Consider the following 25452-nt stretch of genomic DNA (forward strand, 5'->3'; position numbering starts at 1 on the left):
GGCTATACCCACATTGTCATTTTAGGAGAGAGATGGAAAAGGGGAACATGTTGGGGATGAACAAATTTATCAGAGAATTCCCTTTAAAAACTGTTAGCTAGGCCGGGTGTTGTGGCTCACGACTATAATCCCAGTACTTTGGGAGGCTGAAGTGGGTGGATCACCTGGGGTCAGGAGCTCGAGACCAGCCTGGCCAATATGGTGAAACCCTGTCTCTACTAAAAATATAAAAAATTAACCGGGCGTGGTGGTGCACGCCTGTAATCCCAGCTACTCCAGAGGCTGAGGCGCTTGAACCCAAGAGGTGGAGGTTGCTGTGAGCCGAGATCACACCACTGCAGTCCAGCCTGGGCAACAGAGTGTAGACTCCGTCTCAAAAAAAATAAAAAGTAAAAATTGTTAGATAAAGAACTACCTCAGCCTTCTAGGAAACATGGCTGATTATAAACAACACATTACCTGTGGGGTGGGGAAACCCTTCCTGATACTCGCCAAAATTAAGATTAATCACCAAAAGAAAACATCGTTTTATCTGCATTGAAGCCAGGAAAATATCTGTACTACATACTTCAGAGAATCCCAACCAGATATCCAATCACTTTGGGCCACAATGGGTGGGGAAGCTGGTAAAAGTCTGGGCGCTAAGGGTGGCGCAGAACAGTACAAAGGGCCAAAGACTGGGGGCCAAGGGGGCTTGGGCCAGGCATGGGAGGGAGGGCTGTTTCCACCGCAGCCTAGCAGATGAGGCAGTCTACGGGGCTCAAAAGCGCCATTTTCGCCTTCTGAATCCGTGTCCTGCCTAGAGTCAAGCCTGATTCAAATTTGTGCGCGAAAGCTGTCAAAAACTGCTTATCTCCAAAACCAAACCCATGATGCTGAACCACCAGGCATCACTCAAATCCAACACCAGCTCCCAGTAGCCAGCTCACTCAGAAGGAAACAAAAAACCTTAAATGCATGGAGCCACCACCTCTCCATCCCCACTCCCACTCCCCTAACCCCACATAACTGGATGTAACCCCAACCAGAAAAGTGAGCTCTGTAGTAGCCACAAATTCACAAGAGACTGTGAGGAACGAAGTTCCTAGATGGCGACTTTCCAACCCCCCAGCTCCAGCCTGGGGGGTTGAATGAACAAAAGATTCAAAATAAAGAATTAACGAATGGGGAAGACAGGGAATTAGAAGGCTGGAGATGAGTACTGAGGCCATTCTCTCTAGGTAACTGAAGAGCACAGCAGAGAATGTAAACTTTCAATCAAGGGCTAAAGGAAAGCTCTCTTAAACAAGGAGGGGCTTTCAAGGAAATTCCACTATTTTTCAGTAAATACCAGGCCCAGAACAAAAGCACTATCACATACAAACATGAATCAGCAGAAACAAAGAAAACTCCACCACGGTACCTATGCACTCAATAAATTAGACTACAACAAAATTAAAAACTTGGGGCTGGGCACGGTGGCTCACGCCTGTAATCCCAGCACCTGGGGAGGCTGAGGCAGGTGGATCACAAGGTCAAGAGATTGAGACCATCCTGGCCAACACAGTGAAACTCCATCTCTACTAAAAATACAAAAATTAGCTGGGCGTGGTGGCACACGCCTGTAGTCTCAGCTACTCGGGAAGCTGAGGCAGGAGAATCGCTTGAACCCAGGAGGCGGAGGTTGCAGTGAGCCGAGATCAAGCCACTGCACTCCAGCCTGGAAACAGAGCAAGACTCCGTCTCAAAAAAAAAAAAAAAAAAAATTAAAAACTTGGGCATCAAAAGATTTCATCAATAATAGAATGAAAAGACAATCCATGGAATGGGAGAAAATATTTGCAAGATATATTCAATTAAAGAATAATATCCAGAATATATGAAGAATTTCTACAACTCACCAGCAAAAAACCAAATAACCCAATATAAAATTGGGTAAAGGGCCAGGCACCTTGGCTCATGCCTGTAATCTCAGGACTTTGAGGCTGAGGAGGGAGGATTGTTTGAGTCCAGGAGTTTAAGACCAGCCTGAGCAGCATAGCAAGACCCTATCTCTACAAAAAACAAAAAATTAGCTGGGTGTGGCAGTGCACACCTGTAGTCCCAGCTACTTGGGAGGTTGTGGTGGGAGGATCACTTGAGCTTGGGAGGTCAAGGCTGTGGGGAGCCATGATTGCACCACTGCATTCCAGCCTGGGTAACAGTGCAAGACCCTGTCTCAAAAAACAACAAAACAAAACAAAAATGGGGAAAGGATTTGAACAGACATTTTTCCAGCAATATACAAATAGTCAATAAGCAAATGAAAATACACTCAATATCATTAATCATTAGAGGAATGAAAATCAAAACCATAAGATACCATTTCATACTCATTAGTATGGCTATAATCCAAAAAAACAAAAAATGACAAGGGTTGGAAAGGTGTGGAGAAATTGGAACCCTTGTGCATTGCTGGTGGTAGTGTAAAATGGTGCAGCCACTATGGAGAACAGTATAACAGTTCCTCAAAAAATTAAACATCAGATTACCATATGGCCAGGTGTGGTGGCTCACACCTGTAATCCCAGCACTTTGGAAGGCCAAGATAGGCGGATCACTTGAGGCCAGGAGTTCGAGACCAGCCTGGCCAACATGGCGAAACCCTGTCTCTACTAAACATATAAAAATTAGCTAGGTGTGGTGGTGCGCACCTTTAGTCCCAGCTACGCGGGAGGCTGAGGCACAAGAATCGCTTGAATCCGGGTGGCAGAGGTCACAGTGAGCCGAGATCATGCCACTGCACACTCCAGCCTGGGCAACAGAGTTAAACTGTGTCTCCAAAAAAAAAAAAAAAAAAAAAAAAAGATAAGCATATGATCCAGCAATTCCACTTCTGAGTAGATCCCTAAAGGAACTGAAAGCTGGAACTCAAACAGACACTTGTACACCCATGATCATTCTAGCATTCTTCACAACAGCCAAAAGGTAGAAATAACCTAAATGTCCATCAACAGATGAATAGATAGAGAAAATGTGGTAACATATGAGATGGAATATTATTCAGCCTTAAGAAGAAAGGAAATTCTGACACATGCTACACCATGGATGAGACTTGAAGATGTTATGCTAAGCCATAAAAGGAAAAATACTACGTGAATCCATTATAGGAGGCATGTAGAGTCGTCAAATTCATAGGGACAAAAGCAGAATGACGATTGCTGGCAGGTGAGGGTAGGAGGAACGGACAGTTGCTGTTTAATGGGTATGAAATTTCAGTTCAGAAAGATGAAAAAAGTTCTGGAGATGGATGGTGGTGATGTTTGCACAGCAATGTGAATGTACTTAATGCCATTGAAATGCACACTTAAAAATTATTAAAATGGTAGATTTTGTTACGTGTATTTTGCCACAGTTTTTAAAATTTTTTTCTAAAAAAGAACACTTCCAAAGATTTTCCCTAAGAAAGAGAAGAAAATTTTAGGCAACAATTGCTTCACACTCTCAAAGAAATTACATATCCTTTCTTTAATAGGACCTAAGGCTTTGGGAGGCTGAGGTGTGAGGATCACTTTAGGCCAGGAGTTCAAGACCAACCTGAGCAATATAGCAAGACCCCATCTATAAAGAAAAAAAAAAAATAGGCTGGGCACGGTGGCTCACGCCTGTAATACCTGCACTTTGGGAGGCCAAGGCAGGCAGATCACCTGAGGTCAGGAGTTCAAGACCAGCCTGGCCAACATGGCGAAACCCCATCTCCACTAAAAATACAAAAAATTAGCCAGGTGTGGTAGCACGTGCCTGTAATCCCAGCTACTCGGGAGGTAAGGCAGGAGAATCGCTTGAACCCAGGAGGCAGAGATCATGCCACTGCACTCCACCCTGGGTGACAGAATGAGACTCCGTCTCAAAAAAAAAAAAAAAAGAATCTAAGGTATTACAATGAGATATAAAGGGAGGTTGGCAGAGCTAAGGAAAAAAATTAGGAAGTAAATCATGACATAACAAAAATTAAAAATTAATTAGAAGAACAAAGATAACAAAACCTATTTTTTTTTTTTTTTTTTGAGACAAGGTCTCACTCTGTCACTTCTGGGCTCAAGCGATCCTTCTGCCTCAACCTCCTGAGCAGCTGAGACTACAAGTGTGTGCCACCATGCCTGGCTAATTTTTTATTTTTTGTAGAGACAGGGTCTTGCTATGATACCTAGGCTTGTCTCAAACACCTGGGTTCAGGTGATGCTCCCGCCTTGACCTCCCAAAGTGCTAGGATTACAGGCATGAGCCACTGCACCCGGCCAAGAACAGATACTTTATTTTTTTAAATAAGTAGAGAGTTTATTTGAGTGAAGTTTGAGGACTGCAAACCAGAGTCATGGATTCACGCTGCCCTGCATATATGCTCCAGAACAGATACTTCAGAAAACCCCATCAGCCAAATGAAAAACAAGCTTTAGAAAAACCACACATGGCAGGAGGGGACTGAGAGGGAGCAGGCAAACATCCAAAAGAGACCAGAGAAAATATGAGATATATGGAGAGGGAAAAAGGAGAGCTAATGAACAGATAGTTGATGTTCTCAAAGACAGAAAAGAGAACAAATAAAACAGAAAAAAAAATTTTTAAGGAAGGTGATTTTCTGTAAATGAAGATATGAATTGGTAGGTGAAAATGGCTGACGCTGGGTCCTGGAAAAGTTAAAAATTTTCAAAACTGAAAAAGAACCTAGAGAAGTTACTAAACTACAAGGTAAAAGAATCTTATAAGCCATAATTTGGCAAACTATGCGCCAGCAGGCCAAACTGCCATCTGTTTTTGTAAATAAAGTTTTACTTGGCCAGGCATGGTGGCTAATGCCTCTAATCCCAACACTTTGGGAGGCCAAGGTGGGCAGATCACTTGAGATCAGGAGTTCAAGACCAGCCTGGACAACATGGTGAAACCCCATCTCTACTGAAAATATAAAAATTAGCCAGGTGTGGTGGCGCACTTCTGTAATCCCAGCTACTCGGGAGACTGAGACAGGAGGATCGCTTGAGCCTGGGAGGCAGAGGCTGCATTGAGCTGAGGTCACGCCACTGCACTCCAGCATGGGGAACACAGCGAGACTTCGTCTTAAAAAAAACAAAAAAAATTTACTGGCACACAGCAAAGCCCATCCATTTATGAGTGGGCTTTTGTGCCACAACTGCAGAGGTATCTGTGAGAGAGACCATAAGGCCGCCAAATCCTAATATTTATGATCTGGCCCTTTACAGAAAACGTTTGTCATTCCCTGTTATAACTATTCAGGGAAAAGAAACAAGCTACATACAAACAAAATAATAGGAAGAAGAAGCAGGCCAATCTCATACTTATCAGAATATAGAGGGAAATGCATTCGCACTAGAAGACAGAATTCACAGAAGTAGCATTTCACCTTTTGTCTTTACAGAAGTATATTTGGCTGTTTTGTGAGACATTCTGGGGGAAAAGAAAAATAAATATAGATGGCAGAAGACAATGAAGAATTCTGAAGGGGAAAGCGTGTGACCCAAGAATTCCAAAAGCAGTTATTGCTTTCTACACATAAAAGCAATAGAAAGACACTCCTGGCCAGGCGCAGTGGCTCACGTCCGTTAATCCCAGCACTTTGGGAGACCGAGGCGAGTGGATCACCTGAGGTCAGCAGTTCGAGACCAGCCCGGCCAACATGGTGAAAGCCCGTTTCTATTCAAAATACAAAAATTACCTGGGCGTGGTGACACACGCCTGTAATCCCAGCTACTCGGGAGGCTGAGGCAGGAGAATCACTTGAACCCAGGAGGCAGAGGTTGCAGTAAGCCGAGATCGCGCCACTACACTCCAGCCTCGGTGACAGAGAAAGACTCCGTCTCAAAAAAAAAAAAAAAAAAAGTTACAGAGTTCCTTCTAATCTATATAATTCAATCACCATTAAGACATTCTAAAAACTGAAGACTTACAAGGCCTTATCTTTATAGAGAGATATACACAGAGATGAGAAGCAGCTAGCACTCACCTACAGCCTGAGAGGTGAACGCCGCTACAATCTGCGGACTGGCTAGGGCCTCCAGCCTGTTCTTCAGTGCCTCCAAGTGCACACACTTTTCTGAGTAGTCTGGTGTATCAACAAGCATCATTAAGCTGTTCTGCATACCTGTTAGCTTGGCAGAAATCACAGCTATGTCCTAGAAAAGACCAGAATAGAGAATATTCATTTTAAAAGATCCCTACTGCCTCAATTGGGAATAGATAAAATACATGAAAAAGGCAACTCATCAAGTAAGAAAATGGGGCTGGGCATGGGGGTGGTTCATGCCTGTAATCCCAGCACTTTGGGAGATTGAGGCAGGAGGATCCCTTGAAGCCAAGAGTTCAAGACCAGCCTGGTTAACATGGCAAGATCCAGTCTCTACAAACAGTAAAAATTAGCTGAGTGTGGTCATGCGCACCTGTAGTCCCAGCTACTCAGGAAGCTAAGGCAGGAGGATCACTTGAGCCTGGAAGGTGGAGACTGCAGTTAGCCAAGATCGCACCACTGCACTCCAGCCTGGGCAACAGAGAAAGACCCTGTCTCAAAAAAAAAAAAAAAAAAAACTGTACTCAAATAAATGCAAATTAAATTAAAACAAGAAAGTGTCATTTTCCTCCTAACAAATTGGAAAAGTGTTCGAAAAATTATAATAGCTATTGTTGGTGAGGGTACAAAGAAAAAAGACAATCTGTCTGGTATCATAAATTTAAATTTATACTGTCTTTCTGGAAGGCAATTTAGCAATATGTGCTAAGAGTTTTAAAAATATTCACATCCAGGCTGGGCACAATGGCTTATACCTATAAATCTCAGCATTTTCAGAGGCTGAGGCAGGAGGATTGCATGAGGCCAGGAGTTCAAGACCAGCCTGACCGATATAGCAAGACCTTGTCTTTACAAAACATTTTAAGAAATTGGTCAGGCAGCCGGGCGGGGTGGCTCACGCCCCTGTAATCCCAGCACTTTGGGAGGCCGAGGCTGAAGGATCACCTGAGGTCAGGAGTTTGTGACCAGCCTGGCCAACATGGTGAAACCCTGTCTCTACTAAAAATACAAAAATTAGCCAGGCATGGTGGCGTCCACCTGTAATCCCAGCTACTCGGGAGGCTGAGGCAGGAGAATCGCTTGAACCCAGGAGGCAGAGGTTTGCAGTGAGCCGAGATCATGCCACTGGACTCCGGCCTGGGCAACAGAGCAAGACTCTGTCTCAATAAATAAATAAATAAAAGACAGATTGTTGAGTGAAAAAATAAAGTGAAAAGCAGTGTTCACAATGAGCTTTGTGAGGAAAAAAAGGGGCAGGGAACATACATATGTATGTGTGTATCTGAAAGGATGGGCATAAAGTTGATAACAGGGCTTGTCTGTACAAGAAAAATTAACCCCTGGCCGGGCATGGTGACTCACGCCTGTAATCCCTGCACTTTGGGAGGCCGAGGAGGGCAGATCACCTGAGGTCAGTAGTTCAAGACCAGCCTGGCCAACATGGTGAAACCCCATCTCTACTAAAAATACAAAAATTAGCCAGGTATGGTAGTGCGCGCCTATAATCCCAGGTACTCGGGAGGCTGAGACAGCAGAATCACTTGAACCCGGGAAGTGGAGGTATCATGCCACTGTACTCCAGCCTGGGCTTCAGAATGAGACTCCGTTTCAAAAGAAAAGAAAAATTAGAGGACTAAGGTGGGGGTCAGGGTTAGGAAAAAAACTTATTTTTTGCAGTTTATTCCTGTGTAATAAATTTGTTCCTATGTGCATTTGTAACTTTTTCTAAAAATTGACTGATAAATCATTCATTTTGCTTTACAATTGAGTAAGAGTTCTTCATAAGACATCATCCTACTTCATCCTTATATCCCAGGTGGAAAATGTTACTATTTTCCACACTTTGCAGCCTCAGAAGGGGTCAATAACCCACCAAGTCCCCAAGGTATATAAGGCTCTCCTCTCCCCATGTTCCACCCTCTCATCCATTTACCACCAACCTTCTCTGTCTGTGCTGGTTTTTCTTTTCTTCTTTTTTTTTTTTTTTTTTTTTTTTGAGACAGGGTCTTGCTCTGTCCCTCAGCACAGTGGTATGATCATAGTTTACTGTAGCCTTCAACTCCTGGGCTCAAGAGATCCTCCCGCCTCAGCCTCCTGAGTAGCTGGAACTACAAGTGTGCAGCACCACAGCTGGCTAATTTTTTTATGTTTTGTAGAGATGGGGGTCTCATTATGTTACCCAGGCTGGTCTCAAACTCCTGGCCTCAAGTGATCCTCCCACCTCAGTATCCCAAAGAGCTGGGATTTCAGGTATGAGCCACAGTGCCTGGTGCCTGTACATCTTTATTGAGGCTTCTCTTGAACTCACTCTGTGACTAAGAGGCTTCAGTCACACAGAGGGTGCAAGCCTAAGAGGCTGGAAACACCGAGCAGCATCAGATCTTCCCCACCCTGAGTCTGAAGGTTTCTGAATGCTGCTATTGGCTATCAACTTTGTATCTCTTTTGCTTTCTCCAAACCTCAAGTTCTTGCTTAAATACCTTTCATAACATCCCCTAAACAAGAAACCTACCTGAGTCTTAAATGTCTCCTCAGTATCAGCACTCAACGTGCTCCACTTATCTGCTTCCTGAAGAGATTCAGCAGCAAGTTGCATTCTGGACTTCACTTGGTCAATTTCTACCAACACCTGAAAGAGGCGTGAGGGGTGAAAAATGAAGGGGTAGGTCCTTTTTCTCCATCTGCCACCAGGGACTTGAAATGTAAGTATGGTGGCTTGCTCCTGTCTTTAGGGAGCTTCTGTCTCCCAAAACACCAATCATCTGGCTTAATTTATTCAGCAGTGCTGAAGAGATGAATCAGCTGAAAGACCCAAGCAAAAGCATAGTTTCGGGGAGCCAGGCACAGTGGCTCACGCCTGTAATCCCAGCACTTTGGGAGGCCAAGATAGGAGGATCACTTGAGACCAGGAGTTCGAGACCAGCCTGGGCAACATGGTGAAACCCTGTCTCTACTAAAAATACAAAAGTCAGCCAGGCATGGTGTTGCACGTCTGTGATCCCAGCTACTCAGAAGGCTGAGGCACGAGAATCGCTTGAACCTGGGAGGTGGAGGTTGCCATGAGCTGAGATCACGCCACTGTACTGCAGCCTGCACTCCACCTACAGAGCGACACTCTGTCTCAAAAAAAAAGAGCCTAGCTGGAGTGCTGGGCAGAATCTTGAGTGATGGTTGGCCTCCCAAAACACCGTGCTGTTCTAAACCCCTTACGAGAGTGACCACCTTCCCAAAACAAGAATCACCATTTACGACAGGAGCCAAAATACCTGCATGGATTGAGATGTATCCCGTTCAAATTTTTTAATGTCCTCCTTGACAAGAATCATCTGTTCTTTCAGGAAAGATGCCTCCTGTTTTAGGGCTTCAACATCACGGAGCACTTTGGGCATGTTCTGGAGAGCTTGGTGACTTGTTTCTGTAGTTAAAAAAAAAAGATTAACAACAGCGATAGCCACAAAAGGTGAAAGTTGGACCAGTCACCAGTAAAAAAACAGGAAACAAATCAAGACAACAGAAAGGAAATGCACAACCAACCAAACTGTTTTTGGAGCCTGCACAAAATATGGGGCAGGAGGGGAGATGGGTAGTGAGGTGGCCCCTGCCGGGATCATGTCCCCAGACTGATGGGAAAGGGCCTTTGATTTCACAAAGAATCAACAATCAACCTGTCCCAACACCAACTCGCCACCACCAGTGAAATCATAACTCCATTTGCAAGGAGGCATGCCTCAGGAGCTTTGCATACATCGTATTCCTTAATGTCCATGGCAGTCATTAGCAGCCACCTCCTCCTGATAAGAAAACTCAGAGAGGTTAAAGTAACTTGCCCAAGATCTTACAGAGCTGAAACGAAGCCTCAGATGGGTCTGGCCCCAATGCCTGCTTTCCATGGTCTTTTTTTTTTTTTGATACAGAGTTTCGCTCTGTCACCCAGGCTGGAGTGCAGTGGCGCAATCTCGGCTCACTGCAACCTCTGCCTCCCGGGTTCAAGTGATTCTCCTGCCTCAGCCTCCAGAGTAGCTGGGTTTATAGGCACCCGCCACCCGCCTGGCTAATTTTTTGTATTTTCAGTAGAGACGGGGTTTCACCATGTTGGCCAGGCTGCTCTTGAACCCCTGACCTCAGGTGATCCACCCACCTTGGGCTCCCAAAGTGCTGGGAATACAGGCATGAGCTACCAGGCCCAGGCTATTTTAAAATTATTTTTGAGACAGGGTCTCACTCGGTTGCCCAGACTGGAGTGCAGTGGTGAAATCACAGCTCACTGCAACCTCAACCAGGATCCTGGTCTCAGGTGATCCTCCCACCTCAGCCTCTCAAGTAGCTGGGACTACAGGCACACACCACCAGGACTGAATAATTTTTATATATTTTGTAGAGACAGAGTTTCGCCATGTTGCCCAGGCTGGTCTCAAACTCCTGGGCTCAAGGGACCTGCCTGGCTAGGCCTCCCAAAATGCTGGGATTACAAGTGTGAGCCACAATGCCAAGCCTAAAAATATCTTAAATCTACCCATGACTCATCATCTTCACTGCCGTCACCCCAGCTGAAGCCACTATCATCTCCTTTCTGGACCTCAGCAATAGCCTCCTGAACCATGTTACTCCGCTGCTTAAAAATCCTACAATGCCTTATTTTTAAATTAAATTCACACTCTATTTATTTATTTATTGAGACAGAGTCTCCCTCTGTCACCCAGACTGGAGTGCAGTGGCACAATCTCAGCTCACTGGAACCTCTGCCTCCTAGGTTCAAGTGATCTCCTGCCTCAGCCTCCCAAGTAGCTGGGATTACAGTTGTGCACCACCACGCCCGGCTAATTTTTATATTTTTAGTAGAGACGGGGTTTTGCTGTGTAGGTCAGGCTAGTCTCAAACTCCTGGTCTCAGGTGATCCACCCACCTCAGCCTCCCAAAGTGCTGGGATTGCAGGCATAAGCCACTGCACCCGGCCTTAAAATCAAACTCTTTAATGTGACACTGAAATCCCTGCATAGCATTCTAACCTGGGTGACAGAGCAAGACCCTGTTTCTTAAAAATAAAGAAATAAAATAAAATCCCTGGCCAGGCTTGGTGGCTCACGCCTGTAATCCCAGCACTTTGGGAGGCCGAGGCAGGCGGATCACGAGGTTAAGAGATCAAGACCAACCTGGCCAATGTGGTGAAACCCTGTCTCTACTAAAAATACAAAAATTAGCTGGGCGTGGTGGTGTGTGCCTGTAGCCTCAGCTACTCGGGAGGCTGAGGCAGAAGAATCACTTGAACCTGGGAGGCGGAGGTTGCAGTGAGTCGAGATTACACCACTGCACTCCAGCCTGGTGACAGAGTGAGACTCCATCTCAAAAATAAATAAATAAATAAAAATAAAAATAAAATCTCTGCATAACGTGGCCCCTGTGGACCTCTCCAATCCAACACTGGGTCTTGTTCAACAGTGTATTTTTAGAACCTAGAAAAGAGTTTGTGCCCAATAAATATTTGTTGACTGACTAAATGAAGAAATTGGTCCTCCAATTTGGGGTCCTCAACATGTGCTTGAACGGCTACAATCACCTTTCCTCATCGCAGACTTGGGCCCTTGTCTCATCTTGCATAAAAATAAATGAAGTTTTAAACCTATGAAGGCTACCCGCTGCCTAAGGGATAAAAGCCAAACTCCTAAGGCTGGCCAGAAAGGTCTTTCGCAGGCTGATCCCGATCTATTTATCTGCCTCATCTTCAGTTACATTTCCCCTACGAAAGTGTGATTCTCTAATAATAACACTACTAATTATCTTGTCTCACTCTGTCCCCCACATTGGAGTGCAGTGGTGCAATCCTAGCTCACTGCAGCCTCGAACTTCTAGGCTTAAGCAATCCTCCCAAGTAGCTGGACTACAAGCATGAACCACCATGCTGGCTAGTTTTTTAATTTTTTGTAGAGATAGGGTCTTGCTCTGTTGTCTAGGCTGGTCTGGAACTGCTGGTCTGGAACTCCTGGCCTCAAGCAATCCTCCCACTTCAGCTTCCCAAAGCACTGAGATCACACCCAGACTGTTTATTGATATTATTCATGCAGCTCTGTTTGAACTTCTCACCTTTCCCTGGACTATGCCTTCTTATAGCCACACTCCTGTGCATATGTTACTCTCTCTCTCTCTTTAATACGAAGGAAGTAGTGAAATATAATGGTTAAGGGCCTGGGCTATGGAGCCAACTGTCTGGGTTCAGTCCAGGCTCCTCATTCATTAGGAACATGATGCTGAGCAAGTTACTTAACTTCTCTCAACCTCAGTTTCTACAAGTCTATAGTGGACATAATAACTGTGCCTACCTCTAAGGATAACTGTCAGGTTTAAATTAGATAACCATGCCCAAAAGCAGGTACTATTCACATTTAGGCCAGGACAATTCTTCATTGTGCAGGATTGTACCAAGCACTGTAGGACATTAAGCATCACTGGGTCCTCCCACTGAATGTCTTATGTCTGAATGTCACTGCAACATTCCCCACTACTGCAACAACTAAAAAAGCTCCCACAGCCGGGTGTGGTGGCTCACACCTATAATCCCAGCACTTTGGGAGGCCAAGGCGAGTGGATCACGAGGTCAGGAGATTGAGACCATACTGGCTAACAAGGTGAAACCCCGTCTCTACTAAAAATACAAAAAATTAGCCGGGCGTGGTTGCAGGCACCTGTAGTCCCAGCTACTCGGGAGGCTGAGGCAGGAGAATGGTGTGAACCCTGGAGGCAGAGCTTGCAGTGAGTCGAGATCACGCCACTGCCCTCCAGCCTGGGCGACAGAGCGAGATTCCGTCTCAAAAAAAAATAAACACATAAAAAATAAATAAAATAAATAAAAAAGCTCCCACAGTCCAGGCACAATGGCTCATGCCTGTAATCCCAACACTTTGGGAGGCCGAGGCAGGCGGATCACCTGAGGTTGGGAGCTCGAGACCAGCCTGATCATCACGTAGAAACCCATCTCTACTAAAAATACAAAATTAGCCAGGCATGGTGGTGCATGCCTGTACACCCAGCTACTCGGGAGGCTGAGGCAGGAGAATTGCTTGAACCCGAGAGGCGGAGGTTGCGGTGAGCCACGATCACGTCATTGCACTCCGTCGCACTCCACCCTGGGCAACAAGATTGAAACTCCACCTCAAAAAAAAAAAAAAAAACCTCCCACCACCAATTTCCAAATATTCCCTGTTCCTGAGGGCATGAACAAGGATAAGGGGAGGTGAGGAAAGCATTGCAACCCATGTTTGAGAATCACTTAGTTAATACATATAGAGCACTAAAAAGAGTGTCTGACATGTACCAAACCTCATATATGTGCTATTATATCGTTATTATTCTTATTTTTGAGACAGAGTCTCACTCTGTCACCCAGGCTGGAGTGTAGTAGCGGGATCTCTACTCACTGCAACTTCTGCCTCCTGGGTTCAAGTGATTCTCCTGTCTCAGCCTCCCGAGTAGCTGGGACTATAGCGCATGTCACCACACCCACCTCTAATTTTGTGTTTTTAGTAGAGATGGGGTTTCACCATGTTGGCCAGGCTGGTCTGGAACTCCTGACCTCAGGTGATTCTCTCGCCTTGGCCTTCCAAAAGTGCTGAGATTACAGGCATGAGCCACTGCGCCCAGCCAATTTGCTATTATATTATTATTAATGTCCTTTCCTCTTTGCCCTACAAAGTTTTCCTTCAAGGTCTAACACAGGGCAAGTGCTTTATGATCCTCCCAAATAAGACGTAACTGCACCCTCCTGCCAGCTCTCACAACTCCAGATTCTATTCTGAGTAAAGCCATCCCTCATTGTAATTTACTGTTTCTATCTTCCCCACAGGCAGCAAGCTCGAGCAAGATAAACTTTTCCTCCCCACTGCCCATTTCTGGACACATGCATAGTAGATGCTCAATAATTAGTAAAAGATGCAAGGTACAATAAAGAATACGGGCTGGGCGTGGTGGCTCACGCCTGTAATCCCAGCACTTTAGGAGGCAAAGGCTGGAGGATCACCTGAGCTCAGGAGTTTGAGACCAGCCTGGACAACATAGTGAGACCCCATCTCTATAAAAAATCAAAAAATTGTGCCATCTGGCATGGTAGCACAAGCCTGTGGTCCCAGTTATTCAGGAGGCTGAGGCAGGAGAATTCCTTGAGCCCGAGAGGTGAAGCTGCAGTGAGCACTGATCACACCACTGCACTGTAGCCTGGGTGACAAAGTGAGACCCTGTCTCAAAAAAAGAAAGAAAGAAAGAAAACAATCTGCAGTGAAATAAAGCCCTCTCCCTACCTTTTCTCAAACAATGGGCACATCTGGCCGGGCGCAGTGGCTCATGCCTGTAATCCCAGCACTTTGGGAGGCCGAGATGGGTGGATCACCTGAGGTCAGGAGTTTGAGATCAGCCTGGCCAACATCATGAAACCCCGTCTCTACTAAAAATACAAAAATTAGCCAGGCGTGGGACACGCACCTGTAATCCCAGCTACACAGGAGGTAGAGGCAGGAGAATAACTTGAACTCAGGAGGGGGAGGTTGCAGTGAGCTGAGATGGCACCACTGCACTCCAGCCAGGGGGAAAGAGTGAGACTTCGTCTCAAAAAAACAAACAAACAAACAAAAATGGGAACATCTCTTGGACTATCCACTCCCAGTGGAAGCAGTCTGTTTGGTCTTTCCATCTGAGCCTAGGAGAGAGACTTGTGTGCAGTATGTACTGAATCAACACACAGTGAATCAACACACGGTGAATAAAAGTCAAGTTGAGGAGTTACATGAAATGGTTGCCAGTGCATGTTATTTTTTATAATTTAACTTATCCTCAAAAAATGGTTTAGGCCAGGAGTGGTGGCTCACACCAGTAATCCTAGCGCTTTGGGAAGCCAAGATGGGAGGATCACTTGAGGTCAGAAATTTGAGATCAACCTGGGCAACATAGTGCAACCTTGTCTCTAAAAAAAAAAAAATTTTTTTTTTAATTAGCCAGGCATGGTGGCACATGCCTATAGTTCCAGTTACTTGGGAGGCTGAGGCGAGAGGACTGCTTGAACCCAGAGTTTGAGGCTGCAGTGAACTATGATGGTATCACTGCATTCCAGCTTGGGCAGCAGAATGAGGAATGAGACCCTGTCTCAAAAAAAAAAAAAAAGGTTTAAGTCTCCACTGAGACCAGCCTATCTTCCTCAGCTGACATAAAATCCACTAAAACAATGTTTTCCAGATCTGTTTCGTTCTCTTACACCTATACTATAATACGTTTTTTTCCAGATATAAGGATCCGTTGGCTATTCCTTCATACTCTCAAAATTCACTGTAAATTTCTTTTTACAGTATATTGTTTGGTACAAAACAGGCTCCTTAACTCTTTGAATAAACATCTCACAGACTCGTGCTCCTAGATTACAAAAAGTCAAAGCCAATTTTCTTTGACACTGGGCCCTTGACTCTGAGATTCAAGTCACTATAATAGAAACTGGAGTTGTTGTATCTTATGTTCTGGAAGGTACCTCAACAAAGACATGTTAAGAACTGGTTAAAACTTCTAGCATTTAAAAAGATCCATCTTGTCTTCCAGTGCCTATGGATAATAATAAACAAGGAATCCCAGAGATCTGCTATTGAGTTAGAGAAGAGCTACTGCAATAAGATCCACTCTTTTAAGTTCCAAAAGGAAACTTGAGGCCAGGTGTGGTGGCTCACAGGTATAATCACAGCACTTTGGGAGGCCAAGACTGGAAAACCCATTATGCCCAGGAATTTGAATTTGAGACCAGCCTGGCAACACACAGTGAGATCCCATCTCTACAATTTTTTTTTTAAACAAAATTTGCGGGGCGTGGTGGCTCGCGCCTGTAGTCCTAGCGACTCGAGAGGCGAGAGGATCGCTTGAGTGCTGGAGTTCGAGGCTGCAGTGAGCTATGATCGAGCCACTGTAGCCTGGGCAACAGAGAGAGACCCTGTTTCAAAAGAAAAAACAAAGAGAAAGAAAGAAAAGAAAAAGGAAACTTATAGCCCAGCCAGAGGAGGAAAAACAACACCCAAAATTAGCAAGTGTTCAAGACAGCCCGGCACCCAGCTGAGACTCCCGCTGATGTGATCAGGAGTTCGGGGCTTGCTCTTTTGCGGAGGGTATTTGCTGTCCATGCGTGCCCCGCCCACCTGAGTGCCCCACGCAAGTTCGGTGACCTCTGCCCAGCCGAGAGCAGGGGATGGTCCCGCGGCCAGGGCCCCGCGCGGCTCACCCTCCACGGCGTGGTTCACCTCTTGGATGAACAGCTGCAGCTTCATCACCAGGGTGGCTGCGTGGCCATCCGCCTTCCCAGACGCCGCCTCCTTGGAGCCGGCCCTGAAGGCCGCATTGATCCACTCCTTCACGTCGAAGTCGTCTGCCAGGAACTTGGAGAAGTCCATGGCGGAACTGTCTCAGGCCTGTCGTCCAGGACTTAAGAGTTGGCTCCAGGCGGCAACGGGGATGCAGAAGCGAGCAAGCCTGCGAGAGCACCAAGGCTAGCCTCCGAGGCGAACCCCAGAAACGCCAGGACGGGTAGCTTGCCCCTTTGCGCTTCCCTGCTCAGCCCACTCAGGTTACGGCTGGGAATGACCCTCGCCGCCCGCCGTTCTTCTTCCGGAAGTAGTTGGCCGTTACCATAGCGACTGCAGGCGTCCGGAGCGCTGAGCAGAGCTGTGTGCGGGAGAAACGCCCCGGACTGAGAGCTCCCGGCACCGACAAACATCCCACGTCTGCTAACATTTGCCGAGGATTGAACTATGTGCCTACTATAAAGCCCTGACATACATTAGCGCATTTACGCGGTGGCTCGCGCCTGTAATCCCAGCTGTTTAGGAAGCTGACGCGGGAGAATCGCTTGAGGCCAGGAGTTCAAGGACAGCCTGGGCAACAGTGGAGCGCAGTGGGCAGCAATGGAGTGCAATTGAACGATCTCTGCTCACTGCAGCCTCAAATTCCTGGGCAATTGAATGATCTCAGCTCACTGCAGCCTCAAATTTCTGGGCTCAAGCGATCCTCCCACCTCAGCCTCCAGAGTAGCTGGGACTATAGGCGCGCGACAACACGCCCGGCTATTTCTTTCTCTTTTTTTTTTCTTTCTTTCTTTCTTTTTTTTTTTTTTTTTTTTTTTTTCTGAGACGGAGTCTTGCTCTGTCGCCCAGGTTGGAGTGAAGTGACGCGATCTCGGCTCACTGCAACCTCCGCCTCCCGGGTTCAATTGAGTCTCTTGCCTCAGCCTCCCGAGTAGCTGGGATTACAGGCGCGTGCCACCACGCCCGGCTACTTTTTGTATTATTAGTAGAGACGGGGTTTCACCATGTTGGCCAGGCTGGCCTCAAACTCCCAACCTCAGGTGATCCGCCCGCCTCGGCTTCCCAAAGTGCTGGGATCACAGGCGTGAGTCACCACGCCTGGCCTAATTATTTTCTTAATGATGTGTTTTGAGGTGCAGACCTTTTAAAATTTGTTAAGTTCCTTATCACCTTTTTTTTTATGGATCATGCTTTTGGTGTTGCGGCTGAGAAATCTGTGCATAACCCATAATCACAAACAATTTCTCAGCCTGGGCAACACAGGAAGACCCCGTATCTGCAAAAAATTTAAAAATTGGCTGAGTGTGGTGGTGCACACCTGTAGTCTCAGCTACTCGAGAGGCTGGGGTGAGAGGATTGCCTGAGCCCAGGAGGTCGAGGCTGCAGTGAGCTGTGATCATGCCACTGCACTCCATCCTGGGTGACAGAGCGAGAACCTGTCTCGAAAAGAAAAGAAGAAAAGGTAGGGAAAGGTATGAGGGTATTCTTTAGGTTCTAAGGTTTTATGTTGTTTCAAGAGTGGGACCAACCCAAGGGGGAGGACAAGATGTAATCCTTGGAAACCCTACAGGGGACAGTTTTCCAGGTTGGCCGGCCATTGGCGTATGAGTGGCTGGCTGCTATCTCCATGCCTGATAGCCACTGGTTTTTCATTGGCATCTCCCTTGGTTTGTCTCATTCTTCTGGGTTGAGTAGTTTTTAACTGGGGTAACCCTTCTGCTAGGAGTCCCAATTATTTTGGGGGAGGGGAGGGAAGAGGAGAGGAGGGGAACAATGTAGGGAGGGGAGACGAGGGGAGGTGAGGGGAGCAATCTGATAGTGTAAGTCCTCTTACTTTGTTCTTGTTAAAAATTTAGGCCAGACGCAGTGGCTCACGCCTGTAATCCCAGCACTTTGGGAGGCCGAGGCAGGCGGATGACGAGGTCAGGAGTTTGAGACCAGCCTGACCAACATGGTCAAACCCCATCTCTACTAATAATACAAAAATTAGCTGGGCATGGTGGCACGCGCCTGTAATCCCAGCCACTCAGGAGGCAGAGGCAGGAGAATCGCTTGAACCTGGGAGGCGGAGGTTGCAGGGAACCAAGATCCACCACTGCACTCCAGCCTGGGCAACAGACCGAGACTCCATCTTGGAAAAAAAAAAAAAACAAAAAAAAACTCCTGCTGGGATTTTGACAGGGATTATGTTGAACTGTTGAATTAATTGTTGGATTAATTTTAGGAGAATTGCCATCATGACAGTATTGACTCTTCCAATCCATAACATGAAACACCTCTTCATTTATTTAGATGAGAATTTTTCAGCCTCGGCACTATTGAGCCCAGATAATTTTTAGTTATGGGGGCTGTCCTATGCATTGTAAGGTATTTCGCAGCATCCCTGGCTGCTACCCATTAGGAGCAACATCCTCTCCAAGTTGTGATAACCAAAAATCTGTCCACACAGTGCCAAGTGTCCCCTAGTAGGAATCACCCCTGGGGATTTAGATCTGATTTAGATTTTCTTTAATTTTTCTCAGCAATATTTTGTAGTTTTCATTGTATAAGTCTTGCTCTTATTTTGTTAAATTTATTTATTTATAAGTATTTCCTTTTCCGGGTGCAGTGGCTCATGCCTGTAATCCCAGCACTTTGGGAGGCCGAGGCAGGCGGATCACAAGGTCAGGAGTTCGACGCGAGACCAGCCTGCCCAACATGGTAAAACCCCGTCTCTACTGAAAATACAAAAATAGCCTGGCGTGGTGGTGTGCACCTGTAATCCCAGCTACTCAGGAGGCTGAGGCAGGAGAACTGCTTGAACCCTGGAGGCAAAGGTTGCAGTGAACAGAGATCGGGCCACTGTTATCCAGCCTGGGTGACAGAGTGAGACTCCGTCTCAAAAAATAAATAAATAAAATAAGTATTTCCTTTTAATGCTACCATGAATGGAATTTTCTTAATTTTCATAGTTTCTTGTTACAGAAAAATGATTTTGTGTGTGTGTGTGTGTGACAGAGTCTTGCTTTGTCACACAGGCTGGAGTACAGCAGGGCAATCTCAGCTCACTGCAACCTCGGTCTCCCAGATTAAAGCAATTCTTCTGCCACAGCCTCCCAAGTAGCTGGGATTACAGGCATGTCTCACTACACCCAGCTAATTTTTGTATTTTTCGTAGAGACAGGGTTTTGCCATGTTGGCCAGGCTGGTTTTGAACTTCTGACTTCAGGTGATCCACCCGCCTCAGCCTCCCAAAGTGCTGGGATTACAGGCATGAGCCACCACACTCAGCAACAATTGATTTTTATAGATTTGTCTTGTACCCTTTGACTGTTAAATTTGTTTTCTAGTTTGTGTGTGGGGGTGTTGTTTGGGATTTGTTTACATACAGGATCATGTTATCTGTGAATAGACACTTCCTTTTTCCTTTCCAATTTTTTTTTGCGGGGGGCGGGCGTGGGGCGACGGAGTTTTGCTTTTGTTGCCCAGGCTGGAGTGCAATGGCGCAATCTCGGCTCACTGCAACCTCCTTCTCCCGGGTTCAAGCGATTCTTCTGCCTCAGCCTTCCAAGTAACTGGGATTGGAGGTGCCCACCACCACACCCGGCTAATTTTTCATATTTTTACTAAAGACGGGGTTTCACCATGTTGGCCAAGCTGGTCTCGAACTCCTGACCTCAGGTGATCCACCTGCCTCTGTCTCCCAAAGTGCTGGATTGCAGGCATGAGCCACCACACCCGGCCGGAAGTCCCTTTCTATTCCTAGTTTGTTGAGAGTTTTTTAGGATGTTGGATTTTGTTTTTTTTTTTCTCTGCCAATTGAGATAATCATGTGGTTCTTGTCACATTCTATTCAAATGATATAGTAATTGATTTTAAGATGGCAAATGAATCTTGGGACCAGGCACAAAGTGCTGTAATCCTAGCACTTTGGGAGGCCAAGGCGATGGATAGCTTGAGGTCAGGAGTTCACGACCAGCCTGGCCCAAATATGGTGAAACCCTGTCTTTACTAAAAATACAAAAATTAGCTGGGCATGATGGCACACACCTGTAATCCCAGCTACTCGAGAGGCTGAGGCAAGAGAGTTGCTTGAACCCAGGAGGCGGAGGTTGCAGTAGGTGGAGATCATGCCATTGCACTGCAGCCTGGACGACAGAGCAAGACTCCATCCCCCCCCCCAAAAAAAATTGTCGGTTTTAGGCCAGGCGTGGTGGCTCACACCTGTAATCCCAGCACTTTGGGAGGCCGAATCACTTGAGGTCAGGAGTTCGAGACCAGCCTGGCCAACAGGGTGAAACCTCGTCTCTACTGAAAATACAAAAATTAGCCAGGCATGGTGGTGGGCGCCTGTAATCCCAGCTACTTGGGAGGCTGAGACAGGAGAATCGCTTGAATCCAGGAGGTGGAGGTTGCAGTGAGGTGAGATGGCGCCACTGCACTGCAGCCTGGAGACAGAGCAAAACTTTGTCTAAAAAAAAAAAAAAAAGTCTATTGTATGTGATATTAACATAGCCACTCCAGCTTTCTTATGATTACACTTGCATGGCTAATTTTTTTTTTTTTTTTTTTTTGTAGTCTCAGCTGCTAGGGAGACTGAGGCAGGATCGCTTGAGCCTGGGAAGTGGAGGTTGGAGGGAGCCGTGATTGTACCACTGCACTCCAGCCAGGGCAGCAGAGCAGGACTCCATCTCAAAAATAATTGTCCATTTCATCCAAGTTGTATAATTTGTTGGCATAAAATTGTTCAAAGGATTCTCATATAGTCTTTTCTCATCCGTAGAATTGTGGTGACGTCTGCCTGTTCTTTCCTGACTTTGGTAATTTTTTTTTCCCTTGGTCAGTCTGCTGAGATTTGTGAATTCTGTTGCTCTTTTAAAAGAACCAGCTGCAGGTCAGGTGCGGTGGCTCACACCTATAATCCCAGCACTTTGGGAGGCCAATACGGGCAGATCATCTGAGGTCAGGAGTTCGAGACCAGCCTGGCCAACACGGTGAAACCCTGTCTCTACTAAAAACACAAAAATTAGCCAGCTGTGGTGGTTGGCACCTGTAATCTCAGCTACTCGGGAGGCTGAGGCAGGATAATTGCTTGAACCTGGGAGGCAGAGGTTGCAGTGAGCCGAGATCAGGCCACTGCACTCCAGCCTGGGTGATAGAGCAAGACTCTGTCTCAAAAAAACAAAATAAAACAAAAGAACCTATTTTGACTTTGTTGATTTTTTTTTCTATTCAACTTTGACTTCGTTAATTTTTTTCTATTTTTCATTTTCTATTATTGATCTCTGTGCTAATCAGTTTCCTTCTTTCTTTGAATTCAGTTTGCTCTTTGGTATATTAAAGTAGAATCTTAGGTTACTGATTTGAAATACTTTATTTTCTCATATAGGCATCTAAAATTACTAATTTTTCCCTCATAATCTAATGGCTAGGAAAAAAAAAACAAAAAATAAAATTATAAAGCAAGACACTGTCTTTACAAAAAGTTTAAAAAAAATTATCTAGCCATGGTGGTTTGCACCTGTAGTTACAGCTACTCAAAAGTCTGAGAGGCCAGAGATCATTTGAGCCCAGGAATTTGAGGCTGCAGTGAGCTATAATAGTGCCACTGCACTCCAGCCTGCGTGACAGTGTGAGACGGCCTGTAAAAAAAATTTTCTCTGAGGCCGGGCGCGGTGGCTCACGCTTGTAATCCCACCACTTTGGGAGGCCGAAGCGGGTGGATCACCTGAGGTCAGGAGTTCATGACCAGCCTGGCCAATATGGTGAAACCCCATCTGTCTCTACTAAAAATACAAAAACTAGCCGGGCGTGGTGGCGGGCACCTGTAGTCCCAGCTACTCAGGAGGCTGAGACTGGAGAATCACTTGAACCCAGGAGGCAGAGGTTGCAGTGAGCCAAGATCACACATGCCGTTGCACTCCAGCCTGAGCAACAGAGAAGACTCTGTCTCAAAAAAAAAAAAAAAAAAAAAAATTTCCTCTGAAGCATTGCTCTAGCTGTAATTCATAAATTTTGATGTTTTCATTTTTGTTTGATTCTAAATGTTTTTAAATTTTTCTTGTGACTCATTTAACCCATGGGTTATTTAGAAGCATGTTGTTTAATTTCCAAATAGTTGGGTATTTCTTGGATTTCCTGTTGTTGATTTCTAATTCAATTCCATGTGATTGGAAAACATACTTGATATGATTTATATTCTTTTTTTTTTTTTTTTTTTTTTGAGACGGAGTCTCAGTCCGTCTCCAGGCTGGAGTGCAGTGACACGATCTCGGCTCACTGCAACCTCCACCTCCCAGGTTCAAGCGATTCTCCTGCCTCAGCCTCCCAAGTAGCTGGGACTACAGGCACCTGCCACCACACCTGGCTTTTTTTTTTTTTTTTTTTTTTGAGACAGAGCCTTGCTCTGTGGCCCAGGCTGGAATGCAGTGGCACGATATCCATTCACTGCAAGCTCCGCCTTCAGGGTTCACGCCATTCTCCTGCCTCAACCTCCCAAGTAGCTGGGACTACAGGCACCCGCCACCACGCCCAGCTAATTTTTGTATTTTTAGTAGAGACAGGGTTTCACCGTGTTAGCCAGGATGGTCCCGATCTCCTGACCTCGTGATCCACCTGCCTTGGCCTCCCAAAGTGCTGGGATTACAGGCATGAGCCACCGCGCCTGGCCTACCCAGCTAATTTTTGTATTTTTGGTAAAGATGGGATTTCACCATGTTGGCCAGGATGGTCTCCATCTCTTGACTTCGTGATCCAGCTGCCTTGGCCTCCAAAAGTGCTGGGATTACAGGCGTGAGCCACCGCGCCCGGCTGGTTTATATTCTTTTATTATTTATAGAGATGGCATCTTGCTTTGCTGCCAAGGTTGGTTTCAAAATTCCCCGGGGATTCAAGCAATCCCATCTCAGCCTCCCAAAGTGCTGGGATTGCAGGCCTGAGCCACCGTGCTCAGCCCTTAAATTCTTTTAAATTTATTGAGACTTGTTTTATGGCCTAGCATTGGTCTATCCTGAAGACTGTTCCATGTGCACTTGAAAATATGTATCTGCAGTCATTGGGTGGAGTGTCATGTATATTTTAGCTACGTTAATAGTGTTGTTCAACTATTTTATATCCTTGCTGATTTTCTATGTAGTTGTTCTGTCATTACTGAAGGTAAGGTATTTAGATCTCCAATTATTATTATTTTTGAGACAGTCTTGCTCTGTCGCCCAGGCTGGAGTGCAGTGGCACGATCTCAGCTCACTGCAACCTTGCCTCCCGCGTTCAAGTGATTCTCCTGCCTCAGCCTCCTGAGTATCTGGGAGTATAGGTGCGTGCCACTAGGCCCGGCTAATTTTTGTATTTTTTAGTAGAGATGGCATTTCACCATGTTGGTCAGGCTGGTCTCGAACTCCTGACCTCGTGATTCACCCACCTCCCCCGGCCTCCCAAAGTGCTGGGATTACGAGCGTGAGCCACTGCACTTGGCCCTATTATTTACTTATTTTTTTTGGAGATGGAGTTTGCACTTGTTGGCCAGGCTGGAGTGCAATGGTGCAATCTTGGCTCACCGCTACCTCCGCCTCCCAGGTTCAAGTGATTCTCCCACCTCAGCCTCCTGAGTAGCTGGGATTACAGGCATGCACCACCACACTCCAATAATAATTGGAGGCCAGGTACGGTGGCTCATGCCTGTAATCCCAGCACTTTAGGAGGCCGAGGTGGGTGGATCACGTGAGGTCAGGAGTTTGTGACCAGCCTGAACAACATTGAGAAACCCTGTCTCTACTAAAAATACAAAAATTAGCCAGGCATGGTGGTGGGCACCTGTAATCCCAGCTACTCGGGAGACTGAGGCAGGAGAATCGCTTGAATCCAGGAGGTGGAGGTTGCAGTGAGGTGAGATCGCGCCACTGCACTGCAGCCTGGGAGACAGAGCAAGACTGTCTCAAAAAAAAAAAAAAAAAAAGAAAAGAAAAAAAAAGTATTTTGTGTGATATTAACACAGCCACTCTAGCTTTCTTATTACTATTTGCATGGCTAATTTTTTATCCTTTACTTCCAACTGATTTGTGAACCTAAGTGTACCTTTTGCAGACAGCACAGAGGTGGAATTTGGTGGTGGTGGTGGTGTTTTCAATCCAGTATGACAGTTTCCGCCTTTTTGGAGACAGGGTCTGGCTCTGCCACCCAGGCTGGAGTGCAGTGGTATGATCTTGTCTCACCACTGCCTCCTCTGCAACCTCTGCCTCCTGGGCTCAAGCCAGCCTCCCACCTCAGCCTCCCAAGTAGCTGGGACTACAGGCACATGCCACCATTCCCAGGTAATTTTTTGTAGAGACAGGGGTCTCACTATGTTGCCGAGGGTGGTCTCAAACTCCTGGGCTCAAGCAATCCTCCCATCTCAGCTTCCCAAAGTGCTGGGATTACAGGCTCAAGCCACCACACGGTTTCCTCACAGCCTTTTGAGTTAAGGCAGGTAGTATTTCTATTTCCAAAAGAGGAAACTGAAGCTGAGATGAGGCTATGCTGTAGAGAAACTTGAATGCTAGGGCAATTGATTTTACTTAATCCAAAAAGATATGCAGTACTAATTAAATATGATTAGAGATGCAGTAGGGTCAGGCTAGGCATGGTGGCTCATGCCTGTAATCCCAGCACTTTGGGAGGCCAGGAGTCCAAGACTAGCCTGGGCAACATGGTGAGGCCCTCATGTCTACAAAAATTTAAAACTTAGGTGTGGCAGCACGCATCTGTAATCCTAGCTACTTGGGAGGCCAAAGTGGGAGGATCCCTAGAGCCTAGGAGTTTGAGGCTGCAGTGAGCTATGACCATGCCACTGCACTCCAGCATGTCTCTTAAAAAAAAAGAAAAAAACTGGTCATGTAAAGAAGGCACAAGGAGAACACCACGTGACAATGAAGGCAAAGGCTGGAGTTATGCAGCTACAGGCTAAGGAAGTCAAAGATGGTGGAAGCCAGCAACCACAAGAGGGAGTACCGTGGCCCTAATATTAGACTCCCACCCCGCAGAGCTCAGACAACACATCTGTTGACTTAAACCACCCAGCTTGCGGTACATTGTCACAGCAGTTCTAAGGAACTAATACAGAGAAAAATAAATATTTCGACTGGCACTTTG

General features: G+C 46.1%; 1 protein-coding gene across 2 annotated transcripts in view; it reads right to left on the reverse strand.

The window, feature by feature from the left end:
* LOC129015535 (conserved oligomeric Golgi complex subunit 7-like) overlaps nt 1-16676 on the reverse strand; it is a 63828-nt gene extending 47152 nt beyond the window's left edge. The window contains exons 1-4 of one of the 2 annotated variants that reach the window (XM_054453668.2): nt 16272-16676; nt 9304-9452; nt 8550-8666; nt 5978-6146 (exon numbers count right to left, since the gene is read on the reverse strand). In XM_054453668.2, coding sequence (XP_054309643.1) covers nt 5978-6146; nt 8550-8666; nt 9304-9452; nt 16272-16440 — 604 coding nt within the window. In that variant the 5' untranslated portion in view covers nt 16441-16676. Of the gene's footprint in view, nt 1-5977; nt 6147-6410; nt 6529-8549; nt 8673-9303; nt 9453-16271 lie in introns of those variants that run through there. The other variant, XM_054453670.2, reaches the window with a different exon arrangement.
* Between the last annotated feature and the right edge of the window lie 8776 nt (nt 16677-25452).

This window comes from Pongo pygmaeus, chromosome 18, assembly GCF_028885625.2.
Source record: "Pongo pygmaeus isolate AG05252 chromosome 18, NHGRI_mPonPyg2-v2.0_pri, whole genome shotgun sequence".
In the NCBI taxonomy this organism is placed as follows: Eukaryota; Metazoa; Chordata; class Mammalia; order Primates; family Hominidae; genus Pongo; species Pongo pygmaeus.